The sequence below is a fragment of the Microtus ochrogaster genome, unplaced genomic scaffold (assembly GCF_000317375.1).
Source record: "Microtus ochrogaster isolate Prairie Vole_2 unplaced genomic scaffold, MicOch1.0 UNK7, whole genome shotgun sequence".
Classification (NCBI taxonomy): domain Eukaryota; kingdom Metazoa; phylum Chordata; class Mammalia; order Rodentia; family Cricetidae; genus Microtus; species Microtus ochrogaster.
The window spans coordinates 7333376-7351726 of record NW_004949105.1 but is presented as its reverse complement, the minus strand read 5'-3'; the positions used below and the strand labels follow the sequence as shown (position 1 = coordinate 7351726).

General features: G+C 48.3%; 1 protein-coding gene across 4 annotated transcripts in view; it reads left to right on the top strand.

Moving 5' to 3' along the window:
• The window catches only part of Myo16 (myosin XVI), a 474821-nt gene that overhangs the window by 422184 nt on the left and 34286 nt on the right, over positions 1 to 18351 (top strand). For all 4 annotated transcript variants that reach the window (XM_026788802.1, XM_026788803.1, XM_026788804.1 and 1 more), the window contains exon 33: positions 14841 to 14999. In XM_026788802.1, coding sequence (XP_026644603.1) covers positions 14841 to 14999 — 159 coding nt within the window. The remainder of the gene's footprint in view (positions 1 to 14840; positions 15000 to 18351) is intronic.

Sequence of the window (18351 nt, the reverse complement as noted above, 5' to 3'; positions counted from 1 at the left end):
CTCTGTGGAGGGATAGTCAGAAGGGATATGCAGGGTAAGATACACCTCGTGCAAGGGCTGCGAGATGACTTGGCAGTTAAAGTGTTTGCTGGGCAAGTGTGAGCATGTCCTGGATTGTCTTATGTCACCTTGACCCAAGCTAGAGTCATCTGAAAGGAGGGAACCTCAGTTGAAAACAATGTCTCTGTAAGATCCAACTGTAGCGAGTTTCTGAATTAGTGACCAAGGGGGGAAGGCCGAGCCCGTGGTAGGTGGTGCCATCCCTGGGCTGATGGTCCTGGGTCCTGTAAGAAAGCAGACTGAGGAAGCCATAAGGAGCAAGTCAGTAAGCAGCACCCCTCCATGGTCTTCACATCAGTTCCTGAGTCCAGGTTCCTGCCCTGTTTGAGTTCCTGTCCTGACTTCCTTCAATGATAGACTAAAATGTGGATGTGTAAACCAGATAAACCCTTTTCTCCTCAAGTTGCCTTTTGGTAACAGTGTTTCATCGTGGCAATAGAAACCATAATTAAGAAAGACAGGGGACTAAAATTCTTATCCCCAGTAATTCAAATAAATGCCTAGGAGGAGTGGTGGCCCACTTGTAACTTCAGGCTCCAAAGGCAGTAATGGGGAACCCTAGAGTAAACTGGCTAGCAGTGTTAGCCATACCAATGATCTCTGTGTTTGTGTGTGAGACCCTGCGTCAATTAATATGGTGGAAGAATGGCCAAGGATGATTCTCAACCTCAGCCTAGGGCCTCCAGATGCAGGGTCACACACATGCAGACATGAATACACACACACAGACCCACATGCAGATACGAATACACACACACACACACACACACACACACACACGACTCAGAAACAAACAATTGAAAAGAGGAAGCAAGAACTACTTTACCCTGCAGAGACACTGATGTTAAACTCTCGCTGTACTGAAAGCATTGGGAGACAGGACTGATTTATAATTACTTTCCAGTGTAATTACCTACTTGTTCCTGACTGTAATAATTTATACAAGAGGCCTAGAAAACTCCACAGTCTCAGAGATGACCATACACACTGTCACATTGTCTAGGTCACACTCGCCTTCCTTCACTGTGCCAGAGTGTCTTGGACTCTAGCTGCGATAGCCTGGTTTGTCTTTGAAATCTTCAGTCTGCTTGGTGCTACCCTGTGCTGTGTCCGTCTGTGAGCTGTAGTAAGAGGCCACAAGAGAGCATGATTCACGTTCCTCCCAACACACTGCTCACACCCAAGCAGAGTGAGGCTGGCAGCCGACACCCCACTGGTTCACAACATAGCCCACCCTGTACCATGGCATCTGAGAACCTATGTTCTACCTAAAGTCCCTTAAAAACAGCAACAAACAAACAAAAAAACACCAAAAGAGCTTTTCCATATTCAAAACCATGTCTTGTGATCAACCATAATCCTCCAGAGAAATGTCCACACAGGGGAGTGTTTCAGAGGACACTGTGTCCATTGGGGACTTTGGTTTTTTATCATTTGCCGTCTGTGTGCAAAAAAGCAAGGGAACAAACCTTGGCCTGGTGGTGGATGGAGGTCAAGGCCGAGCATGCTTGTCTGGAAACCAGGTGTCAGGGCTTGTAATTACAGACCTCATTCCTATCACAAAACACATGACAAGAAACAGCTTAAGGGAGAAGGGTTCACCTTGGCTCTATCAACAGAGCAGAATGGTGGCACAGAGCTGTGGCCTTAGGCGTGCGAGGCTGCTTGGTGATATGATGGGGGGTGAAACAGAGACAGACAGACAGGGGCCAGAAGTAGGACCTGGTTATAACCCTAAGAGCCCAGGTCCCAGCAGCCCACTTCATCCAGCATGGTTCTGTCTCCATCTCTGCCTCCCTAACTCCAGCACCACCTGAGGGCAGGCGCTTCAAGCTCATGAGCCTGTGGAGACAGAAACCTTAGTTATAGCTGGGTGCTGCTATTCAAGTTGCATCTATGACCCCATAACTCTTCCTGGTGTCAATTTTCAGCTTTCTTCTCCTGGTAGGCAGCATAAGCTGGGTCTCATGGGGACTCATGGGGACACAGGACACATGGACAACTCACCGTGATCCTCCGGAAAGTTCACATATCCCTCGGGGGAAAATAACCGATGCTCAGCTGCAGATCCCATCAGGGGAACCGCATCTTCTACAATCGTAGTTTTTGAGAATTGACTTTGTCCCTTATTATTTAGCTACCTTTATGTGTGTCTAGTAACAGCTTCCCCCCGAGACTTTTAATAGATAAATCACCTTCAGTCCTCAGGGAGATGTCACCCACAGTTGCTGATCCATAGACTCAGGCTCACTTACTGTTCCCAACACTCTGTTTCCCCGTCTCCTTGCCACATCCATCCACATCACTTGACCTCAGCCCGAGCAGAGAACCATCCACCCACTTACGTGCCGTACCAGCACAGACAGCCCCAATTGGCAGCAGTAATTCTGCTGCGAGCCTTAATGCTTAATGGGGGTTCTCCCTGGGTTCTCTCACCCAGGTTGAAGTCCTTGCTCTAATTTAGGGGTAGGGGAAGAAGCCTTTGTGCTCTGTATATGGCATTGGGAGGCCATCAAACCGTCTGCTTAATCAGATGATCGTTAGAAACCATGGCGATCTGACCCATCTGGAAATCAGAGTGCTGCTTCTGTGTCTGTGTGATGAAAAACATCTTAGGAGCCCTCCGTGACAACTTCGGAGAACACATGTCATTTAATAGATAATGAGATTATTCTTCCACACGGCCTCAGGACACGTAACTCCTTCCAGGACTTCCAGTACCGCAGGTTCATGTCAGGCACAATAATGATAAAGTAGCCGTCATAGTCAGGGCTGCTGTTTGCCTTGAGACCTTAAATAGACAGAGAGAAATTGCTAGGAGGGGCAAGATTGATTTGTTTATCCAAAATATGCATGTGGCTTTCTGGTTCCAAAGCACTGTCTAAACTGCATGGATTCAGTTTCTCTGTGTGTGTGTGTGGGGGGGGGTGTTTGCCAGAGGTCAACACCGAGTATCTTCCCCCATCGCTCTCCACCAGAAGTCTGTGTTGCAGCTGGAGCCTCTTCTCTGTGGTTCAGTAGCTCTTCCTTGTGTTTTTGAGGCAGGGTCTCACACTGGAACTCACTGACTGGACAGACTGACTGTCAGGGAGTCCCTGGGTCCCTCCTGTCTCTGAGCACTGGAACTACAGGCGCATACTGCTACATCCGGCTGTCTACATGGGTGCTGGATATTTGAACTCGGGGACCTATGCTTGCACAACAGAGCTGTTAAGTGGATCCGTCTCCCCAACTCCAGGGACAGATACAGGCTTTCCTCACAAACAGGGGTGCTGAGAAACCCCCATCCCATGGGAATGGCATCTGGGTTCCACGGACAACACTCGGCTTCATCCTAGAGAAATGCATGTTTCTCTTCAGAGTGCTCTCTTCCCTTTCCGTTCGAAGTGTTTAACCAGACCCTGTGTGTTAATCCCCAATCCGCACGTGAACACTCCTGGCACACTGGGCAAGAGCAGAGTATCCTAGGAGGACAAGAGAGAAAGGGGGCAGGGTGAGAGGCTATCTGCCCTCTGACTGGAGGCCAGAGCGGGACCCACACCCAGAGAACTTAGAAAGGGATGCTGTTGAGTGTTTTCAAGTCAGCATTGGGCTTCAGGGAAAGGACGAATTTGTTTGACTTGATATTTTTATTTCTATTTCATTTTTTTACACGTAGTTTCCCTGTGTAGCCCCCACCTCACAGAGATCCACTTGTCTCTGCTTCCGGTGCTGGGATGAACTGTGTGTTCCCCGCAGTGTAATAGTTAACACTCTGGACTCTGAATCCAGTGATTTGAGTTCCTATCTTGGTGGAGCCTGTTCCTTGAGGAAGAGACCTGGTCAGTCATCCTCTCAACTCAGACCATGAACCCCAATATGAACGGGCTGCCCACCCCTGCTTCAGCGTTGCCAGGGGCATGTTCAACTTCATCCATGCCAGGAGAGCTTCCTTGTTCTTTCTGTGTCCAGTTGCTTATGAACATAAACCAGTTTATGTAGTTCTCTGAATTTTAGAGTACTTGTGTATACCCAATACCCAACATAAACCTGAAATCCATGTATGAGTTATATGTGCAGAGTTCACACAGTACCAAGTACACATAACAAGAAGGTATTTTACATGGTAGTTTATAACATTGTGCATGAATCCACACTGTGTAGATTTTCACTCTGGGTGTGTCAACTCTCAGAGCCCCCGGGGTTGGTAGCATATCTACTTTGGGAGGCTCAGGTGTACGTTAGTCCCCTTGGGATTCGTCACAGTGGGCTCCTTGAGTTGCCTCATGAGAAAGGAAACTCCAGCACCCATTGGCCGTTTGGGGATCTCTTTCGGTAGCTCTGGGTGAAATGTGAGCGAACCCATGGAAGATTCAGTTGTCACTCTCGTTGTCAATGCTTGTCTTCTAGGTGACAGATATCCTGTCTGTGGCAGTCACTGCCGTGGATTGGTGGAAATATAGACCCACAAACCCATGCGCTTGAGATTCAAGGGATTATCTGGACCTGCCCGTCAACCGTGGGTGGTCTAAGCCACCAAGGCTATTGGAGGAAACGCCTCAGTAGCCTGGTGGGGTTTTTAATCTGGTTTTCAGTCCCCATAGAGATTTCCCATTTATTATCCCAACCCTCAGAGTGAATGATTGTAGTGTGGGCAGGTGGCACCCACCATGCCCCTGGGCTATGTTGTAACTCTGGGCCCTCTGTGCCGGGTGTCTGGTACTTTGGTGATTTGTTCCCAGGAGTGGGCTCTCTCTGCTTGTGTCCCTGCCACAGGAGCTTGGTGTTTCAGACCTGTTCAGGTGGGCTCAGCCTGTGCCTCCCCATCATATTTTATGTGGGCACATTAGCAATGAGTTCTCCAATGAGCAAGGCATTTGAGAAGGCCCCAGTCCACCACCGTTTTAGTTTCTTCTTGCTGCTGTTCTGGCTTGTACTTTCTTCGCTTTGCTGATTCTGCCTGACCTGTGTTTATTTTGCCAAACGACTGGCGGTACCAGCTTTCCATGGAGACCAGGTGTTGCAAGCAGAAAGCTGAAGACTTGACCGCCTCCCCTTGCTGTCCCTGTCACGTGAACAAACTACTTGCCTGAAGGAATGACAGCCACCACACTGCCTCTGTGCACTGTTTTGGGACTTCTGGATCCACACCCCACCCAATACCGAGGAGATAAGAGCCTAGCAGCAATGTCAGAGACCTCACAGCCTGGAGGATCATATGTGGTTCTGGGTTCCAGCCAGGCGGTTCTGGGTTCCAGCCAGGCTGTTCTGGGTTCCAGCCAGGTGGTTCTGGGTTCCAGCTAGGTTGTTCTGGGTTCAAGGATCCCCCTTTTATGGCAGAGACTGAGGATCCAGTTAGTTAAATTTAAAACTGGCAGGGCTTAACTTTCTGTGCATTCTCTGGGTCTGAGAGCCTTGTTTACACTGACAGTCACTCCCCAGCTTTGCCATCCCTGCCATCTTCCAGTTGGGCACATACATATGGCGTTGGACGCCAGTCTGCCGCCTCTCTTGGTGTTCCCTACTGTAAAGCTTCTCCCCACGCGTGGCAGAGAGTGGGCCATGAGTTCTGAGTGGAAGACAAGCAAGCTTCCCCTTCCGCCCACCTCTACCCTCTGGGTAGAGTTTCTGCTAGAGAGGTGAGCGTGCTCCATGGATCATCTTCCCAAGGACATGGGCATCATGGGGTAGAGTTGCAGATCCTAGCTGTGTGTGTGTGTGTGTGTGTGTGTGTGTGTGTGTGTGTGTGTGCTCTCGCGCGCGGTGTACATGTACGTGTGTGTGTATAATTACACAAGTGCATTGTTGCTGTTTACTGAGAATGTTTTCATACAATACTATTTTGGTCACTTTTTCCCTCCTCCATCTCCTTCCAGATTCTTCCTAACCACCTAACTCTTTGCCCTTTCTCGCTCTTCTTTAAATACACACATACATACATATATTACATATATGTACATATACATATATATGTGATTCATATACACAAAACACAAAATCAGAAACCAAGATATACAAACAAAAGACTCATTAGGCAACACACACACACACACACACAATTAAAGCAAATGAATGAGGCAAACACTCTGTAGAAACACCGTTGAGTGTGTGTTGTGTTGGTCAGCTCCCTCGCTAACCGTTTAGACCTGGGACAGTAGGGAACCATTCAGCTTCCTCCATACTGACCAGTTCCAGGGGCCTCAGCGCTGTGATTTTTGGATTTCTGAAGTAATACATTCTCACAGAGGTATAACCAGTCAACATAGTGTGGATTGGCCCAGCTATAACACAGCTAGGAGCACCTGGAAACTCACTGATGTTGGGTTCCCCAGTCCCCCCTCTCCATCACTGGCGTTGCTGAAAAACATCTTTCCACACACTTCTTCCTTGGTCACGTGTGTTTAAGGTTGATAGAATTCTGCCCAGCCCAGCAGACCCCGGTCTGGAGCGCCGCCGCCTTGCCCTCAGGCATGCTTCTCCTTCAGGGACACCCTGCCTCTCTCTCCTGAGTCTCTCCAACTTGGAGCTCTCCCTGCCAGCTTCCAATGGTGCTGTATCTACAGAGCTCTTTCCACAAACTCTCACCTCTCTGAAAGACCACGAGACAAAGCTTTGGCTGTGCCAGCATGCAAAAGAAAGCTCTGTGCAGCTCCCCAGCTGCAGAGTGGGAGGACTCGGACGGACAGCTGAACCTTTCCGTGTGGAATTTTTCATTCATCTGTGGGTTGCCATTTGGGGACTGAACCCAGGGCCTCACGTTTGCTCGTGTCAGGCAAGTGCTGTGCCACTGAACTACCCCCGTGAGTCCATCTGTGCGATTGGCCATTCTGCATTGAGATGGAAGAATTAGCAATGTCAAATGTCTAACGGAGACTGCCCCGTGTAGCATAGGCTACATACAGCAAGCCTGATAGAACTCGGTGCCAATGTCAGTCAGGTCAAAGCAAGCCTATTCGGGTCCTGTCACATTGAGCCGGTAACAGATACCTGAATCCTAAAAGCAAGAGCTGGGGGGGGGGGGAATGCCAGGGGCCTCCCTCTGCATTTTTAGTTTTCTTTAACGCCTGGCAGGACAAGGAGAGTGCTGTGCTTTTCCAGAGTGGCCTAGTGACCTTTCCCAAGAGGGATTTTCCTGCAGTGTTGCCTTAGAGTCATAGGGAGAGTGATGAGTCTGAGCCGCATCCTTGCATAGTTTCTGCCTCACGAGGCACTCTCAGCATTAAGTCCGCTAGACTGCTCCCGTTTGGTTCGCTCCAGTGTTAGGGAAACCCAGGTCCCAGCTCATGCCATTCCAAAACATGAGCTGAGGTTATCTCAGGTTAAGAAGGTAACTGGCAGGGACTTTCTTTTTTGAATCATTTCTCTTAAAGAAAATGCTGTTTGTTGGGTGCCCATTTTCCTTGGCAAAACTTGGATTTTTGGTAAGTCAGATCCTTTTCCTTGGCTGGTCCAGCCCCACCCCTTGCCAACCCGAGTTCTCTCCTAACCCCAGCCTGCTCTTTCCTCTCTCTCAGCTCAGCTCACAGGTTCCTCTCTGCCTTCTCCCACTGTGCTGGCTCTTAAGAATCCCCCCTACTGGGAGAAATTCTCCTTGCCTAGGGCTTCATAATAAATACTCCTGTTCCAAAGATTGCTACTCAGCTTAACCCTTGGGTGCGTGGCAATCCTCCCAAGGTACCTCCATGCAGACCCGCAGTCTTCTGCATTAGCTCCCTCTCTGGACTCCTCCCTACCTAGGATGCTCATTGACCTGCCTGCTGCTGCCTCAGCCAGAAGGTATGGTGAGCGCCCTTCTCGCTACTGCCCAGCCCTCCTGCAGGGCACCAGTCTAAATCCTTACAGCTTTTCTATTTATAGCCTCACCTCCCAGCTCAGGAGCTTTTGCCAGGTGAATATTTATTAAGTTCCTTTCTTCCTCAGCTCTTACACAAGGCATTTGAGGGGAGCCAGGCCTGAGATGCAGCAGACACTGCAGGCGCTCACCCCCAAAGCTGCGGCAGACCTGGCTTCCTTCCCTTGGTGCAACCAGTTCTGTCCCTCCAGCCCCTCCCATTCTTTCTGCCTCATGCAGAGGTACCAGGGTGTTTTCCTCCCCACTGTGGGTACACTATCCTGCACTTGTCCACCCTCCAGATTCCTATGGATCAGGTGCAAGTGTTTTGGGGTGCTTTTCTGCAAACCTCTGGCCACTCATCATATTATCTAAAATTTATTTATTTTACATCCTGACTGCAATTTCCCCTCCCTCCACCTCCCCTCTGCAGCCCCCCATCCTCTCTTCCTCCATTTCTATTCGGAAAAGAGCGGACCTCCTATGGATGTCATCAAAACCTGTCATAATAAGACTATTCTACCCTCGGTCTCTGAGCAATACTGGTGCTCCAGGAAGTGTTAGGGGTGGGCTGATTCTCCTAGCAGGGTTTTAGGATAGATCAGTCATTGGATGACCACTCCCTCAATCTCTAGGCCATCCTTACCCCAGTACATCCCATAGGCAGGACAGACTGCAGGTTGACGTAATGTGGCTGGATTGGTATCCCAATCCCTCCTCTGGAAGTTTTGCCTGGTCACAAGAGATGGCCAGTTCAGGCTATAAATCCCCTATTGTTTGGAGTCTTAGATGGGATCATCCTCGTAAAACCATGTTTTTACTGACCCCCAAACACTCCCTTTTTTCCAGTCATCTCTTTCAGTAATCTCCCCCTCCATCCCTTCCCAGCCTGGTGCCTCATGTTCCCACTCCCACCCGCCCCCAGTCCACCCACAAAATCTCTTCTACTCCCCCTTCCCGGTGAGATCCGAGCATTCCCCCCATTCCTGTCCGTGTCTCTGCATCTGTGGGTTATCGTCTGGTTATCCTTTACCTTAAAGTAATATCCACTCATAAGGGATTGTTTTCCTGGGTCTGGGTTACTTCACTCAGGGTGATATTTTTCTAGTTCTATCCATTTGCCTGCAATTTTCATGATGTCATAATTTTTAACAGCTGAGTAATACTCTATTGTGTAAACTTACCACATTTTCTATATCCATTCTTTGGTTGAAGGACATCTAGATTGCTTCCAGGTTCTGGCTATTATGAATACAGCTGTGAACATGTCCTTGTGGTATGATTAGGCAACCTTTGGATATATGCCCAAGCGTGGTGTTGCTGGGTCTTAGAGTAGATCAATTCCCGATTTTCTGAGAAACCATCGCATTACTTTCCAAAGTGGCTATATAAGTTTGCACTTCCACCAGCAATGGAGGAGTGTTCCCCCTTTGCCACACCCTCTCCATCTTACAAGAAGTCTCAAGGGTATCCTGAAGGCCCTGGAGTCGATACTGGCCCTTTCTGAGGAATAACACCCTCAGAAGGTATTCCAGGAACTGGCCCTGGAGCTAAGAGGTAGAAGCTGGCCACCAAAATTCCAGAGTCATGGAGCTCAGATGAAGTGTGCCAGTCCCCACCAAACTGACTTCAGTGTCCTGAAGTAAGATATTATAAAGCAATATAAAGAAATATTGAAAAATAACTCAATACTTATAGGCCTTGCATTGCTAATTGTAGGACAATGACAGAAGCTACAGAACGTCATACCATGGGTCAGTCATTGCCTGTAAATATCTGTTAGTGTCTCCTAAAGGCTGCTGGGCTTCAGTGGAAGGCACACAGCTGTGGTGTTCTGACCAAGAGGAGACACCCAGCATGCCGTGGGATATTGTCCTTACCTTGTCATCTGAAATACGTAGCTGTCGGAACACAAAGGCATCTCATTCCCAACAGCAGTCAATCCTTTCCTACATCCCAGCTTTTAGCCATTGCCTGTGCATGGAGAGAAATTACCACCTACCCAAAGCCACCCGTCAGGCTTGCTAGGAATTCTCAGCACACACACAGCCAGTTCACACAGGGAGAAGCCTGGCTGTGCTTGGAAAGCGAAGCGTCCGCAAACATGTTGTCAGATTTGTTCGTTCTCTCTCTCTCTCTCCCTCTTTCTCTCTCCCTCATTTTTCTTCCTTCTTCTTTTTTTTTATCTTGACATCACAGAGTCTTGCTATGTAACCCTTGCAAACATAGTATTCACTCTGTAGTCAAGGCTGGTTTCAAACACGCAGCAATTTTCCCGTCTCAGCTTCCTGAGTGCTGGGATTACAGCATTAAGGATACTCTGTTTTTCTTTCTTTCTGCCATGGCTTATTGAGTTCCTCTACATGTTAGCCATGCTGTAGATACTGTAATACAACAGCAGACATATTTAAATTAAAGGTGCCATCATGCCAGAGGAAGGAGGCATAGCACAAGCATGCTGAAGAGAAGGGCTGTGCCAAGCAGTGAGGCAGACTAGGGGGAAGCTGTGTGACACAAGGAGGTCACCTGGAAGGCCTTGGTGGGTTCAGAGTCATGAATGTTAAAGCATTAAAGCCAAGCCCTTGTCTTTGAGTCACATCCTGGTGTGATTCATTTCTTCTGAACCCATACCCTCTGCAGCAAGCAGGCGTTCAAACACCACAAGCATTCAGACTGCCAAGTGTTAACAGCACCCTACATGAAGATGGAATGGATCACACACATCTGTACCACACGGGGCAGAGTCCCAGGCTCGTCTCAGGGAAAACTGCAACCCCTAGACAGCATTTTCCTTGCTCCCTTCTCTTTCCATTTCAACCATCAAGAGTCTCCAGTCTTTCTGTTTGGTGACTTCTCTCATCCCTCCAGCACCGATGCCTGAGCAGGCTTGAGGACCCTGCCCCCAGGCAACTCCTCAAGGAGTTGATCTTTGTGTGCACTGGAGGAACCCTGCAGACCAGTAGTCACATGACACAGGGCTTGTTTCTGCTGCGGTTCTGTAGGAGTGCGATAGCTAGGAACGCAGCACAGCATTTGGTGATGCACCCAGCTGCTGCTCTGCAGCAAAGTGAAACACGCTGAGTGCTTGGATCTCACTGTCGACAAGTCAGGGCACAGACGCTCTTCCTTCTCTGGGCTTCAGTCTGAGTAAGAGTGTTTGTGAGCAGACGCCGGGGTGTTACTCACAAGCCGCACATCCCGTGGTTAGCATTGACGGAAGCACACTTGACCCCAGGTGAGGGCGTCAGGTCTATGGTCAGGGCTTTCATCTAGTACAGTATCATCTTTTAGACTCATTTCCTGGTTCATCCCCAGACCATCAGGAAGAATGTCAAGGTCAGAAGCCGCCTCAGCTTTTCCATCAGCAAATGAGCTTATGAGAGAAAGCCACGCGTGGGAAGAGAGCACAGGACTGGGTACAGAGTCGAGCCCTCTGAGAGGGCCCACATGGGTTCTTACTAGTGGGAAAGACTTGTACAAAGATTAATCTACCGCCCTGGCTTGTAACCTCATCTTGAAAACAGGAGTGATCATGACTCTTGGGCGTGGCAACCAGAGTGTCTGGAATGGCTACCCTGTTGGCCATTCTTTCTCACGCCTCACTCCAAGCAGAGTGTCTGGAATGGCTACCCTGTTGGCCATTCTTTCTCACGCCTCACTCCAAGCAGCACCAGCCCCTCCTTTCTGTCCACAGTCACCCTAAAATAAACCTGTAATTTTTTATGAGAAAAACAAGGCATCATAAGGGCCGCAAGTCCAAGCTGTGTAGCAAACGCTTGAGCACGTGACGGCTACAGCTGACCCTGCTGAGTGGAAGCAGGAAGATTTAACAGCAAAAGTGAAGGGTGAGACTACAGAGCCAATGTGTCTATAAGACAGTAGGAGGCCATCAGGAGGGCCAGCGTCAGTAGATCAGTCTGAAGGCTCCCGTGTCTTGGAAGATGTGTCTTTGACCATCAGACAGAGACGATTCTTCTGTTGACCTTCTGCTCACCTGGCCTTTCCTGCTCTCGGAGGCTTTCCCTTCCCTTTCCCATGACAGTAAGGCCTCCATTCCTTTCCGGGCAGTCCCTAGAGCCCGAGTGACAATGTCCTCCTTCACCACTTCTTTGCTTCTAAACCCATGGCTCATCTGGATGGCTGCTCTATCTGGTGCCAGTCCTTTCTTGCTGTAAGATCTCAAAACCAAGTGTGGGTTTATCTCCTCTGTACCCATGCTTCTCCCTGCTCCCTCTCTGAGCTGAAAAACTTCCTATGGAGATATAGCTTGACACTTTCTAGCCCTCGGGTTTTTCACTCATCCAAGACTGCATTTCCGCAAGTGCTCTACGTGTGTGTGTGTGTGTGTGTGTGTGTGTGTGTGTGTGTGCGTGTGTGCGTGTGTGTGTGTGTTTGCTTGTTGGTCATCCAGACCCTTCCAAGGAGGTGAGCTGCAAGACTATGTGGTCTCATACATATTCTCATATTCTAATATTTTCATACTCTCATATTCTCAGGGAATATGAGAGTTCAGGTGTCTCTTTGACATGCTGACATTTCATTGGGTGCATACCCAGGGGCAGGTTACTGTGTCACATGAATTCCCCACTATGTGTTTATTACACTGTGTACCAGTTTACACTCCTACCCAGTGTGCAAGGGCTCCATGTCTACACATCTTCACGAGCACAGTCATGCTGGTGCTCTCCATTCTTCTTAATGAAGTGGCACTGGTTTGATGTGTGTTTCCCCAGTGACTGACAGTGCTGAGCCTATTTCCATGTATGTTCTTGTTCATGTATGTTCATGTCTTCTGTGGGCAGGTGTCCATTTTCAGTCTGGTTATTTTTGCAGCTGAGTTTTTGGAGTTCTTTGCATATCCTGTGTTTTAGCTTTCCTTAGATGTGTGGTTCACAGACGTCTTTCTCCTGGTCGGTCGGCGGTCTCTTCACTGCTTCCTTTGCCGTGCGGAGCCTAGCCCATTTGCTGTAACCCTATTGGTCTGTTTGGCCTCATTGCTTGTGCTTTGGGTAATGCCCCACTCCCTCTCATCCATTATAACATCCCGAAACATCCCTCTTCCTGTAATGGCAGATGTCACAGTTAAGAATTCGATACATTCTGAGTTGCTTTTAACCAATGAGTAGGAGCCTATAGCATCCAATGTGCCCAGCGCTATTTATACAATGTCTACTCTGTCCTTAGTGGTATTCTCAGCAACCATGTAGACAGTCCTCTGGCCTCAGTATGTGGCTTGTTTCTGTGCTCTTGCCCTGTTTCTTTAGTCTCTGTGCCTGTTTTTGGGTTGGTCCACACTGCTTTGGTTACCGGAGCTTTACGATGTGCTTTGAAGTTAGGTAGCATAATACCTCTGGCTTTGTTCTTTTGCTCAAGGTGGCTTTGATGAGTCAAGGCTTGGAGTATAAAGTTCTGATCATTTTCCCTTTATTCTATCCAGTCAGCAATTCCTATCTCTAAATCTTTCTGTCTGAGCGGAGAAGCCTTGGGTGGGTGACCTACCTGATCCAGGTTCTGGTTAGAGATTAGTAAGCCACAGGCAGATGGGTGGGAAGCTTGCTCCAGGCACAGGGTGTGCATGCGGTCGGCCCTGAAACGTGGGTTCAGGTGGAGTACGTGGTAAACTTATTTGCCTACAGTGTCACATGATTGCCAGGAACAGACTGTCTTCCTTTCCTTCCTTCCTTCCTTCCTTCCTTCCTTCCTTCCTTCCTTCCTTCCTTCCTTCCTTCCTTCCTCCTCCTTTCTTCTCCCGGTGTTATCCATTCTTAAAGTTTTAGGAAAAACAGATACCACGCTTTCAGTCGTAAAAGTGACTGCACAGTACCCACAATATCTGTGCTTAAGGTCTGTTCTGTGTCTCCACAGCCAGCCCCAGGACTCAAAACTCATTTCCCATAAAGCAAGGCTAGCATTTCTGTGTTCTTGGGGATCTGAGTTATTGGGGTCAAGAGTGGCAATACCCAGCTCTTATAAGCAAAGTGCAGTAATGCTTTTTTTTTTTTTATCATCCCCTTTAAATAACCTGCTGGCATCAAATGTCAGAGGCTCCTCTTCCAGGACAGTTAGTACCCACTAGGCACCGACGAAAAAGAACAGACACGCACAGCGCACTCAGAATTAGGGTCAAGCATACCCTGAGAGGTCACAGAGGCACTGAGAGTCCTAGGGAAACAAGAATTTATCCCTGGTGCACCTGCCCTGCCTCAGAGGGAAACTGAGTCCAGTGGCAGGCCACGTGGAGAAGCACAACTTGGAGCCATTAGCACTGTGAACGGACGGGCACCGTGTACCGGTCACAGGGAGCCTGTCTCAAGGTCACATTGTCACCTGCTCTTGCTTTCCCTGCCCCCCCCCCCAGCTTCAGTTTGTTCTCTCGCTCAAGGTGGTTTGGATGAGTCAAGGTTTAGAGGGTGACGTTCTAGTCATGGCTTCTCTTTGCACACATCTCAGCGTGCTTGGCGTGAGACACACGTTGTATGTCCCTAAGCAAACAGATTGTGTGTGTGTGTGTGTGTGTGTGTGTGTGTAGAAAATGTATTTTCGTGTGTTTGAAGTTTAGTTCCCAAAATTGCAACAGATAATACAAGTTTTATGCTCTTGCTCAACACACACTTTTTTTTTTTTCAGCACTATGAGCTTGTCACACCATATGTAGATGGTTTGGGCACAAAAACTCATGACCTGTTCTGCACGGGAAATGTTATAACAGGCTCTTGGATACATCCCAGAAACTTTGAATAGGTTGTTTGGAAATAGCAAATTATAAGTTACTCTCCCCCCCACACTTACATTAAGGGCGCCGTGACAACGTTTATTTGCTGCTATCCAGGCCACAGATTTCACCCGGGATTTGGGGCATGTGTTTTAAACATGATTAGTGTTTAATTAATTAGCCTCTTCTCCCGTTCTGCTCAATTTTTTGCAGTAAGCTTTACCGGTCAAGAATAATCTTTACTAAACTTTATTTTAGGTTTTGAAACCAACATGAACCTGACTAGCCGGGATGAACCCAGTTCAACAGATATGGCTTCGGAGACTCAAGACAGAAATGCAAATAACCACGGGACTCAACTCTCCAGCCCCCTGTCTAGTGCCGTCACAGCTGAAAATGGAAATTCCGTCACCAATGGTGAGCCCCTCTAAACTCGAGAGCCAGTGGGTCAAAGTCTTAAACTACACCTGCATTGGAGGAAGAGTCCCTCCAGGACATGGAAATGAAGCAGGCTTGGTCAATGCAAACTGTAGGTAGAATGCAAACTGTAAAGCTCCACCCTGGGCGTCACTGTCAGCTTCTTACCTCAGGCCTAAGGGGAGAATTGCATTCACTATTACTGGCTTTTCTGAGATTTGGATGGGCGTCGATCTGTAGGAACCGTTAGGAGGTGCGTCTTGTGCTGGGAGGAACAAGACGTTCGGCCAACATTGTTGATTAAAAGTTTTCACACAGCTAAGAAATGTGAAGGGAAGGAATGAGGGGCTGCCGATGACAGACTGTCGCTTAGAAACTGACTGGGCTGTCACGTCCAAGCCCACGTAAACAAACGTTTCCTCTGATAGGGATTTAGTAATGGCTGGTGGAGAAAATCCAGCTGTTCTTTCCTGAGAATGCCCAGGAGAAACTGACAAAATATCTCTGTTTACTCTGATGAAAGGGACTAGAGACCCAACAGCACAATCAGCTGCTGGGAGGGGCTGAGGGGGGGGAGCCAGAGGCCTGATTGCTCATTGTTCTTTCCTTTGCATTGACAAAAGCCTGGTTAAGGAGAGAAGGGCGCCTGTTGGTTCCTGGTTTGAGAGGCTACAGCCCACCTTGCATGAAAGGCTTTGGAGGCAGGAGCTGAGATGGCTGGTTTCTTTGTTCCAGCAGCCAGGATCAGAGAGAGAGATGGCTTGCTGGTGTTTAGATGGCTTAATTATTTCCCCTTCTTATGTAGTACAAGAATCCAGAACAGGGTGCCACCCACGTTCAGGGATACCAGCCTTCTGCGGTTAAGTCTCTCTAGAAATACCATCCTAAGTAATTCTGAAACCCATTGAGGTTGACAATCAAGACTGATTGTGACAGTCGTGCTAGCCTCTCAAGGCAGTCCGAGTCCTGGGCTGTCCTCCCATGGGCATTGGGGACACTGGAAAACCTACTTCTCTGATAACCCTGGGCTCTAGGCACACAGACGAAGTCCAGGGATCACCGAGGCCATGGAGGGAGCAGGGCTTTGAAGTGCCCATCCCAGAGGTAGTTGTATGTAGCAGAGCAGGGACCATGAATTAGCTGGAGCTCATTCGAACCCCCAAGTTAGACTGGGATCATAGCATTCACAGGCCCCAGAGAAAAATGTATGTAAATCTGTTCCCAGGGACAATAGACATCTCTTAGGCCTCTCAATATTATTAAAAAAACAATTAATTTTTAGATGCAAAATGCAAAACACATGTAGATTAATGAGATACATGAGCAAAGAAACTCAGACAGAACTAGCAATTGCAGGTTGCCCATGAGTCAGAGCAGAGAGACTCGTGCCTTACAGGATGTGGATGAAAGGAGGCAAGCCCTGCAGAATCAGACTTCGACCTCCACCAGGAGCTGAAAACAGAACACACGTCACTAAAACAAAGCCCAGTACCAGATGACGTTAAATTTGATCAGACAGTTGTTTAGGCGGACAATAGGCAGTCTCTGCAGCAAACACGTCAGAATCTAGGAAGAGAATACAGATTCTAGAAAATGATGTGTGTGTCTTTCCTGCACGGTGAGAAAGGTTGCTAGGATTCTAGGGAAAAGGGAGTGATTAAATGTGGAAATATTTGCCAGCGTCCCGGCCCTTGTGAAGATCCAGGCATGGATCTGACTGGGGAGTCTGTAATAGAGCAGGGCCCAGCAGACTCTTTGCTTATGTCCCAGACATAAACAGTGCTGATGCAAACACCCAGGGCGATGCTTCTGTGCACTCAGTGCATGAACTGCAGGGCTGAGAATCAATGTAGCACCCTTCAACCAGTGACCAGATGTCTTATTATCCATTGCTCTGTGAGATGTCACCCCCCAAATTTAGAGAGTTAATGCAGCAAACAGGGATTGTTTCAGATCCGCTAAGGGTCTGGAGGCTGGCTGTAGCTTAGTGAGGTTCGTCATCATTTAACAGTCAAGCTGTCAGAAAAAAAAAAAAAACCTCTGGCCACCTTAAATCTCGACTGAGGAATGGTTCACACCTAAGATCACTCAGTGATCACTGGCAGACCTCAGAAAATTCACACCTAAGGCTATACACACTGGCCTTCCCAGAGGTCAGTTACACAAGGCACAAGGGCTCAACCCCATGGACTATCAGTCACAAAAATAGCTTCCAGGATGGAAGCCACAGGCTTTCTTCAACTAGGGGAGTGCCCAGAACACGCTCCGTGAGCGTCGGGCAGGTTAGCACACACCTGTGATACTGCTAAGAGGGATCTGAGCCTGTGTGCACCTGAGTGGGCAACACAAACACATCGGGCCAGGTGAGCAGCTCTGCGGAAGAACAGGGCGTCTGCAAAGGCTGAACCTCCCACCTCTATATCAAACCCAAATCATCAACCTTTGTTGAAAAACAAAAATCGCATCTCTAAATAATCAGTGGGTTTGACAGCTAGATCCTAATCAACTGAAAATGGAAACATTCTAATCAAAGCTCGTACAGCGGTAGCTTATGGGGACTCAAGGACCAGGGTGCAGCCAGGGTCTTCATAGCTGGGAATTAGAGCCTGAAGTACAGGCTCTGTGTACGTGTGCTGAAAATGTCAAGAAGCTAGAGACAGCAAAAACAGACACCAGGAGGGGGCGGGGGGAAGGCAACTAAAGATGAAAGTGTGCTCGCCGAAATACAGAAACAAGGAAGCATGAACTGCTCCTCTCCAGAAAGTCACCTTAGAACATGAGGCTAGAAGGGACAAACATCGTACAGCGGTGGCAGAACTAAGCTACACGGAACCCAGAAAGCAGATTCCAGGCGTAGAAAGGGGCACTGCTCCCCGCTCTCAGAAATCACTGGTGGTGGGGGGCACAAAGGGAGTGTGAACGATCATGTGCCAAAATAAATTTGGAAATGTGAACATAGACAGACACAGTTCTATCAAAACTCTAGACAGAAAGCTAAGCAGTCTCCGAATAGTCAATTAATTGACTTTGTAATTGAACCTCTTCCTACAAGGAAACTTCTAGATCCAAATGCCAAGTGTAAATCAGTGAGAGTTATAGAAAAATATGGCAAGGGGGGTTCACTGGGAGAAAGAAGTGTGTAGACCCAAAGAAATGGGGGGATGTTAATTAGGAGAAAATTATTTTTCACACATTTAACCAGCTGAGGGTCCTGCTCTCTTCATAGACAAAACACAATCAAGTAAATATTTGGCTCAAAGACAACAATCCAGGCATGGCCATACTCAATGGAGTCTAGCCTTGTCTACACAAGACAACAATCCAGGCATGGCCATACTCAATGGAGTCTAGC